General features: G+C 36.8%; 1 protein-coding gene across 1 annotated transcript; it reads right to left on the bottom strand.

Moving 5' to 3' along the window:
- Positions 1-5,173: 5,173 nt before the first annotated feature.
- On the bottom strand, positions 5,174-7,841 carry LOC137243140 (transducin beta-like protein 3). The gene is made up of 2 exons (XM_067770458.1): positions 7,746-7,841; positions 5,174-7,667 (listed from the first exon to the last, which is right to left on the bottom strand). The coding sequence occupies exons 1-2, from the start codon at positions 7,766-7,768 to the stop codon at positions 5,276-5,278; spliced, it is 2,415 nt and encodes an 804-aa protein (XP_067626559.1). The 5' UTR covers positions 7,769-7,841; the 3' UTR covers positions 5,174-5,275.
- Between the last annotated feature and the right edge of the window lie 2,135 nt (positions 7,842-9,976).

Genomic DNA, 9,976 nt, shown 5'->3' with positions numbered 1-9,976 from the left:
CTACATATCTTTACTGTAAGTGGCATCATCGACATTCGTGCTCACTGGATTTCTACGTATGTATGTATGAATTTACAATGTTCGCGAACGAGAAGAGAGAAGGAATAACATTAGATAAAACGAACTAAAAGAACAAATAGAACCGAAATCGAAGATCAGTTGAGAGACCCAGTTAATTGAACAAGTTCAGAACGAAACGACCCAACTCTATCCGAAAGGCTTTGTAAAAAGTATAAGTTGCATTGGTGCATTTTTAAGAGGCACACGGTTTTTCGCGTTTTCTGAACATTGCGATTTTCTGGTATGATCGCTGTTTTGGTCTAGGTGTGCGATATAAGTATTCTATTGTGGATAAAATAAGTGTGATATCTTATCCGTCAATTGGCTGACAGGATGGCTACTTTTTAGCATTTTGACAAAATATTATATTTTGGCCAAAATATTAAGGCGATTAATGGTTGAACGTCTAGAAATTAAACGATCAGAAAATCGACTCATGTAAATTGGGGATAACTTCAACTGAAGAACAGCGTTGTCATATATAGGTAGTTCTTAGTCTATAAATCTTTGATTTAATCTTAACCTTTTCACTAAAATAAGTAGCAGTCTAACACATATAAGGATAATTTTTACAGGTAGCTATAACACCCAACTTACCAAAAAAAACTAAAAAATTAATGTTTTCAATGCTTGAAACACAATGCCCTGGCGCCACGAAATAAACACGACGAACTTCGCCTGGTCAAAAATAGAATCCCAATAATTGCATGAAGGTGAACACAATGAGCGAAGAGCAAAATTAATATTTTGCGACGATAGGTAGATTTATTTCTATCGTCGCCGCCGGGCGATGACGACAAACATCCCAAGGGTTGCTGCTGTTAAATTTTTTTAAGTATAAAAAAAGAAAACATATCCAAAAACAATTTTTTTTTACATACATATAGGTAATTCTTAATTTTACTGCCAAAACAAGTTCAAAAAAATTGGGAGGGATATCGAAAGACGTGTTTCGGTATCATTATTAATAAACCGAAAACTCTTGATTAATATTATTAAAAACTAAAAGGTAATTAGCACAAACATTTGCTAAATTTTCATTTTTTCAATCAATGTTTTCAACTAACCGGGTACGTGCGCTGACAAAAATTTAAACTCATGCAAGCCTATGGAAACGTACGTATCGTGCGCCGTATACATGTAAACTGTATTTTTTAAATTAAAGGGTTATAATAATGTTCGCCCTCCGGGTTAACTAACATTTTGGGCGTGTTTTAGCAGTTAAGTGCTAAAGCAAAGAATTAAAAAAGTTTTAATTGTGTTCGTCTTTATTTCTAAATAAAGGCCACCCTGAATAAACAGCGTCAATTTCGCCCGGCACTGTGTTTTAAGTAGACGAAATGTCTGGGCGTGATTTGAAAAATGACATCGCCCGACGCGGCGTATATCGTCGTCGCTCGGTATTGTGTTTCAAGCATCACTCTTAAATGGTCGCACTCTTCAATAACACCCTAACATTTCTCGACATCATCCAAAAAATAGTTTTAAATATGTAAAGGCTCATTAACAAACCTAAAACAGCTGACAGTGGAAAGAAATTACTTAAAATTACCAATGGGACACTTTCCTGTTCAAATAGGGCCTAAATTGAGGGAATGTGTGGAATAATGGTATAAGTATAAATAATAAATAATAGAATATAATGTATTTAACAATGGTTATTAATGTATCTACGATTTTGTTTAATAAAGTATCTCAATCAAAATATTTGATATACGATCTATGGAATAACGGTATAACTCAAAAAAAAAAAAAAAAAAAAAAAGAAATCATCCATTTTCTAATAAATTTATGTATATATAAAATTTGTTACTTTTTCTTATCAAAGAATCATACTGTCTAAAATCCTACCAAGTAGGATTATTATAAATTTATTTTTACCTGCATTGTTAAGTTTTCTTCACTTTTCTCAAAAGGCTGATTCATGAGTTATACCGTTATTCCACACATCCCCTCAATTGATGCCCATCGTAGATACAGGGTTAAATTGAAGAAAAATTTTATTCGCGCCCACAAATCTTCACTTAAAACGAATATCGTATGACATTTCTTTACATTGTTTCAAGAACTTAATCAATTTTCTTACACTTATTGAAATGTGCATATTTTCCTTCATGAACACAACGTAAAAAAATGTGCCCAACGTGGGGTGCATTAATGTGGCTTTGACAGGAAATGCATCTTCTGACGAATAGCGTAATAGATAAGAAAATCTCCATTAGAAATCAATACGTTTTACAGCAGCTGGTGATTGTAAAAAATAGAGAAATTCTTAACAGAATTGCAGGAACATTTATTAATTTTCGGAAATTATGCACCAAAATCACGAGATGTTCTGTAAGGATTTTTTTCGTAGATATTTCGGACAGCTTTAAAGCCGCAAAAATTTTGTGTCTAAAGAATATGAAAAGCATAATAAGGAATAAAGAATGCGCCACGTTCATTCCATATAGAGGTTTTGTTGAATTGGCTGTTTAAAAAAAAAAAAAAATTGGTTGGGGAAGAAATACCTAAAGTTTACACATTTTTGATATTCCCTTAAACTCAGCAAAAATAATATTTTTTCTTTTATTAAATGTTTGGGCAAATTGAAACAGGACGAACAAGGCGACAGCTGTTTTGATTATTCCTTGTAAATATCTTCAAAGTCTTTTCTCCCCAAAAAAATTGTTTCGTAACTGCTTTTCAAAATTACTTGCTATTGTGTTGAGGACGAGCTTTTTTTCGACACAGTTCAATCTACTTACATATTAAACTTTCAACCAACAGGACTATAGCTCAGGGAATTTATTAGGCTGATTGCTATCCAGCCAATAGAAAAAATTATAAAAAAAAGCACAAGAAGTTTTCAATTTCCATATAATCCTAAAACCGTGTTAGAATAAACCGTGTATCAATAACCAAATGTATCATGCCTGAAACTATATAAAGAAAAATTTTTACAAGTGCGCTAGTCCTTTTATACAATGGCTCAAAGTTCCTAACCTTTGCTTATGGAATAATTTCCTTAGACTTTTCTGTAAATTAATTCATTGTTGTTGTTGTTGTTGTAGCGATAAGGTTGCCCCCCGAAGGCTTTGGGGAGTGTTATCGATGTGATGGTCCTTTGCCGGATACAAATCCGGTACGCTCCGGTACCATAGCACCATTAAGGTGCTAGCCCGACCATCTCGGGAACGATTTTTGTGGCCACATTAAACCTTCAGGCCATTCCCTCCCTCCCTACCCCCAAGTTCCATGAGGAGCTTGGGGTCGCCAGAGCCTCGTCTGTTAGTGAAACAGGATTCGCCGCGGATAGGTGAGGTTGACAATTGGGTTTGGAGAAGCTATATATTGCGCTGGCAACCTGAGAGGTTGCGCTACACAGCCCCTTGAATCTGGTATTTTAGTCGCCTCTTACGACAGGCATACCTACCGCGGGTATATTCTGATCCCCTAACCCGCTGGGGTAAAATTCATTCAAGGGGGTCTTTGTTTCATTTGCATGCAGTAGGAAAGATGGCATTTATGTTTTGTTTAACATATCTTAAGCCTAATTAAGAGTGGGAACTTTTGTACCTTCTTACCTCTGAATATAATATTAATAGCGGAAATTAGTAATATGTATTGTTGTTCGCTGTTATCTAAGAAATCGTGTACAAAATTGTTTCAATACCTAAGAACACATTATTTTTTAATGTGATTTGTTTTAAAATATGTTTTTTTTTTTTAATATTTGTAGGGATGTTGGTTCCCAAATTTCATTATCATTTTATTTTTAAATTTAAGTGCTATAACGGTTTCCTAAATTTTAAAAATATTAAAATGCATAAAAACGACTTATTTTTTAACCTAGGTACAGTTATTTCTTTCTATTTTTGCTTATCTGTTAATTACAAATTTTTTATTTGTACTTTTTTTTCTTTGTTAATCTTCATTTGAAGAGAGTTGTTAAATTAGTTTTGCTGTTAGTGAGAGCGTGTTAAGAAATAGTTGAAAAATAAAACATAAAAATTATTCTACATGTAATGTATAAAATGTCTACGTTTGCAAGTTAATAAAGAAATATTTAATTAAAACTGATTAACATTTTTTTTCGGCCTCGGCTTAAGAGATGGCTCTCTCGTTGCGCGTTAATTTTGTATCATGGATGTTGTCGAAGGAAGATGGTGTAACTGGAAAATGGTGTAACACAATGATGAGCTGCTTGTTTTATATTGATTCCTAAAATATAAATCCGATAGCGAAGCCTTTGGGATTTTATTCGCCCGACTTAAATGCGTAAATCTATATCTGTACGAATTTTACGGAAATATAGTGCAGCGAAAAAAATCCCACAGGCAAAAATAAATATAAATTTCCAACCCAGAAAGTATTCATATCGACACCTAAATTTAACGACAGAGAAACGAAAGGCCAGGCCTAGTCCCCAGCGGGTTAGCGGGTCAGAATATACCCGCGGTAGGTATGCCTGTCGTAAGAGGCGATAAAATACCAGATTCAAGGGTTGTGTAGTGCAACCCTTCAGGTTGTCAGCGCAATATATAGCTTCCCCAAACCCCATTGTCAACCTCACCTATCCGCGGCGAATCCTGAATCACTAACAGACGAGACTCTGGCGACCCCAAGCTCCTCATGGAAGTTGGGGGTGGCGAGGGAGGGATGGCCTGAAGGTTTAACTGGTCATATAAATCGTTCCCTAGATGGTCGGGCTAGCACCTTAATGGTGCTGTGTTACCGGAGGGTACCGTATCTGTATCCGGTAAAGGACCATCACATCGATAACACTCCCCAAATCCTTCGGGGAGCAACCTTATCACTACAACAACAACAGCCAGGCCTAGAGCTACATCCCACAGGCAAAAATAAATATAAATCTCCAACCCAGAAAGTATTCATATAGACACCTAAATTTAACGACAGAGAAACGAAAGACCAGGCCTAGAGCTACATGGAACAGTGCTCCACCTCTACAGTAGATCTCCTTGGTTCTCCTAAACGGCGCAAACGCGTTGCAAAATAAACTGGGCTGTTAGGCGCCTTTATCACGTCAGAGAATCATATTTTTGTCTGGTAACCAAATAAAAGTAAAGTAGCTACAAAACTTAGACAAATAAATATATTTTCTTAATTGTTTGTTTGTATTATTTTTAAGACAAACCGCTATACATATGGATATACATATGCATTTAGATTAAAAAATGTACATAAAAAACTATTACCCCAATCTAGCTACTTAAATATTATTAACAATAAATTCAAGGAACATCAATTCCTTAGTCAGCTCATTGACCCGTTTGTGATGACGTTGCAGATACGGTGTAAGCACTTCAACCACGTTACGCATTCCAGGCACTCCATGCTCTCCCGGTGCTGCAATGCAATCGCTTAACAAATAATGCAGCACAAGATTGGCAATCTTGCAATGGCGAGAATTAGTCGTCCACGATTTTGTATGCTCCATCAAAGTTACACGTTGATCACTATTCAAAGTATCAATTAGCTCACGCACCGATACTGTCTTACGCTGACGTACAAAGTCACATATAATATTATAAGTGGTCCTTGGTTTGCCCAATTTTAGTGCCAACGAAAAAGCTTTTTTCATATTTTGCTGTTGCTGCAATAGACATTGTAACGTTTGCTCTTGTTGTGCTAATTCGGCGCGTTTGTCAATTTCCTCATTTCGGCAAATTGTGGTAACATCCTGCCATTGTATCATATTTGAATCAGCGCCACCGCTATAAAAACATTTTCCACTACGTGACGATATCGCCAATGACCATATGCGATCTGTATGTGCATCCAAAGTTTGTAAACATTCATTTGTCTTAATGCTCCATAATTTAAGTAAACCATCGGATGCTGCCGATACAATATATTTACCGTAATCAATAAATTCAGCCCGTAGTACGGTACATTCCTGTTCGAAACGTTTGATACATGTAAGGGTAGCTAGTGACCACATGCGTAGGGTGCAATCGCTAGAGGAAGTCAATACAACTTGATCAACAGGCGAAAAACGTACACACCAAACGCCGCGTGTATGGCCACGTAGAGTGCCAACCAAGGAATTGCTTTCGGCACTCCACAATTTCGCCGTTTTATCCTGTGCTGCTGTGGCTAGCAGCTTATTGTTAGGAGAGAAGCTAACGCTATTCACCTCTTTGTCATGCGCCAATGCCGAATACTTCAAATTAAATGTATGTGGAGCTTCTTTGATTTCTTTATTTTTCTTTAACTCCCATACTTTGAGACTGCCATCTTGTGATACAGATGCAAAGTGAGCTGCTGTATTACAGGCAAATGCTATGCAACCTATGGTCGAAGTATGGCTACTATTATTACGCGCCACGCATTGAACGTTCAAATTATTCGGATTCACGCGCCACAAACAAATGCTCAAATCTTTGCCAGCAGATAACAACAAACCAGTGCCACTAGCTACAGATAGTGTCATGACTGTGTCGGTATGGCCACTAACAATTTTGCAATTCATATTAGCTTCTGTATCATAAATTTTAATATTTTTGCTGTTCGAAGCTACAGCTATGAAACGATCGTTCTCGCCAAGAAAGCAGATATCTAATATTTCATCATTGAAACCAATTAACTGCTTAACGCATTCGAGCTTTTTGTTCTCAAAACATTCAGTAGTTGCTTTATAAATTAAGATATTTTGCTCTACAGTTACCACAGCCAATTGTTCTGTGCTCTTACAATACAGTAACTGCCGAAATTCATGGCTTTTATCTTCACTCAACGTTGATAGCTTGGCTGATTTACAATTGACAAGCTTTAAAGTACCTGTTGCACATGTCACTACTACATCAAATGCACCACAATTTTTTCCTACATCTGTACATGCCACAACCCCTTCCAGTTCTTCATACATGGGTAAAACTTTATGCTGTGTACCATCTGCTAAACGCCATACAATTAAAACTTTATCACGACTTACGGATACTAAATAATCAGTAGCATCGCCTTCACAACCTAGAAACGTGATGGCTGTTACATGTGAGAGATGTCCACGCATTTGTCGTATCAAACGCTTTTCCGCATAATTCCAACAATATATTGCATTATCAACTCCAGCAGCATATAATTGTGTACAAGTAGCATCAGGATGAAATTTCAATAGTAATGCTGGTCCAGCGAATTCCCGCAAGGCACACACACATGTTCTATTTACATAATCCCATAAACGTAGTGAAGAATCAGCACCACTGCTGCATATGAGCTTGCCACAAGTGCTGAATATTACTTTTACCACAGGACCACGATGTTGTGCTTTCCATAATTTTACTACCTTACCTGTATCGATAGACCATAAACGTAACAAACTACTACGATGTGCTGTAACAATGAGTGTATTATCGGGCGAAAGTGAAAAAGATGGTATGGCATCTTCTAGTTGTTCAACATCGGCACTTGAAGCTTTATTGCTTTGTGTTAAGCTGTCCTCTACCACCACATTGGTACCATAGACACGCTTGAGTTGGCCCGTTGCGATATTTACTGCACATACTTCTGTGTTATTTAAGCAATAAATAGTTTGGCCATCGTTGGACCAGCAGACATCACCCCCGGCATAGAATGTGCTAAATTTCGCCTGCACAGCAAAACTGTTTTTGTGTAGTAATAAGAATTGGACATAATTTTTTATTAATTAATCATTCAAGTAGGTTTGTTCAACATTTTACCTTTTCTCACATAAGCCAGCCATGGATTTCTAAATATAGTCTAATTTAATAAAATTTACAAAATAACTCCTCGTGCAATCTTCGCAATGTTTACTTCATTGTAAATTTTACCAAGTAGCGCAACTAACAGCTGATCGGTGAAAATTCGCACATTCACACGAACAGTTCTCGACTCAGTTTCAAAACAAAACTTTAGATTATTTAACTCAAATTTTAAAGTAAGATAATCTTTACGAATTTATGTACATAGAATATATAAGGCGTTTTTGTTGTTATTAAAACAGTAGTTTTATTTTTCTTAAAGCTTTTATCAATTTTTTTTTTTATTTTGAAAAAACTCCGAACACCATTCCTTCATTTTATGACATTCGACTGCCTAGTCCACTGCCTTCCACTCTATTCGCAACATAACCTCTGTTTAAGTTGCCAAACTATATAGTAAACAATGGTTTACTTTTTTACTCTTTCCTTTTGTCTTCTACTTAACGAAGGGACCCGTGCTGTTATCTTTTCTGTTAGACTAGCGATGAGTGCTACTTTACGATCACTGTGATATTCAACAAAAATATCATTTCAAAAGTTTATGTCAACGCTCCGAAGCGTGTGATGTATTTCCACAAATCACCTACCCAGATTGCGCATTCAAGAGTTCAAAATTGCTTCGTTCTGCGCATATACTTCATAGTTGACTCTTGAGAGAATAAAAAAAGGCAAGAAAAAAAAAACTAAAGGAAGAGAATGATGTAATAACGACAAGGTGGTATACGTAGTGACAGCTCATTTTGAAAACTCCCATATTAAACGAAGGATGAGAGAAAGTGGAAGAAAAGAAGGGGCCCTTTTGTGAAATAGTATTAAAAGTAGTACTTCTTTTAGCCAAGGCGAATTCATTACAGGTGGTGTTATCCCATCAGCTGATTGCTTCTTCTTGATAATTTTTGATACAGTGCCTTGTACTACAACATGTCAGTTAATTGAAATCAATGAAATTTTTCTTTTGACTTGACATTCTTCTGCACGGCGAATTGGTTGAATTCGCTTTGCCACCACCTAGTATAGATTCGCCTTGTCTTTTAGCAAAGCACGAAACTAATATTTTGTAATTTGTTTATTAAAGAAGTGAATATGGGCCAAAGCGACTGCCGCGGTAAATAGGTAATGTGCCTTTTTCTTATAACGAACTTTTTTGTATCCAGTTCAGAGTACTTTAGAAAGAAATTTTTAGTACTTTTACCTAACGGCGTCGTTTTTCGACAATGGTTTGATAAGCGATTCGAGAATATTTCTGCCAAAAAAACATTCCCAAAAAAAAAAAAAATAATAGTATAGGTCCCGCCAACTTTTGATTATGCCAAATTTTGTTTCGAGAAGGGGTATCAAAATGCTTATCCTCCAACCAATATGCTTATATATAGTCCAAAGCCAAAGAGAGCTTCGGGTCTCCCTTGGTGGTATGCTTTCTTCTGCAAAGATAAAATAGTGTATATTAATAACGTGGTTCACCGGCCGCAACCCAACAAAAGCGTTTACTGATTCTGTATGGATTTTGCTTAGGGCATCTTGGTATGTAGGTGCCTGATCTCATTTTATGGAGATGTTTCCTTAACTCTCTTGGAGGCGGGGCTAGATCAAGCTGTTGTTTGCTATAGTTTCCTGGTTTGTGACTAAGCAAAAACTATCCCTTCAGCATTTCGGTATGCTCTTTAATTTTGAGATATTTTGCCTTACTATATAATGCTGTCAGGGATCATAAGAAGACATCCCGTGACAGTTCTGACTGCAGCATTTTAGCAGGCCTGCATCCTTTTCCAGTATGTGGTTTTAAGACTAGGCGACCAAACTGATGGTCCGTAGCATATGAGCGGCCGGCCAATTGCTTTGCAAGTGGTTATCAACGTTTCTTTATCTTTTCCCCAAGAGCTGCTAGTAAGAAAATTCAGGATTTTGTTGCGGCATTGTACTTTGGATACAATTTCGGTGCCATGTGACTTGAAGGTGATTTTGTTATCGAACGTCACCCCTAAGAACTTTAGGTGACTGACATTCGGTAGCGTAACACCATCGACGTGAAGTCCAATATTTGCGTAATCTGTTCCTTCCACGTTTTAAACAGAGTGGCCTGGATATGGTCGGTGATAGTGCTAGGTCGCGCGAGGCGAAGAAGCCAGAAATACAGGGGAGGTAGCGATTTATTCTATAAACAAACTCGTTTTTTGGAGGGCCATGCCCTG

Source organism: Eurosta solidaginis, chromosome 3 (assembly GCF_040869045.1).
Source record: "Eurosta solidaginis isolate ZX-2024a chromosome 3, ASM4086904v1, whole genome shotgun sequence".
NCBI lineage: Eukaryota > Metazoa > Arthropoda > Insecta > Diptera > Tephritidae > Eurosta > Eurosta solidaginis.
Note: the sequence above shows the minus strand (reverse complement) of the source record. Positions and strands in the feature narration are given on the sequence as shown.

Coding starts and splice junctions, on each gene's coding strand:
- LOC137243140 (XM_067770458.1), bottom strand. CDS start 7,768: ATGGCTGGCTTATGTGAGAAAAG. Junction 7,668..7,745: donor GCTGGCTTATGTGAGAAAAG/GTAAAATGTTGA, acceptor ACACAAAAACAG/TTTTGCTGTGCAGGCGAAAT.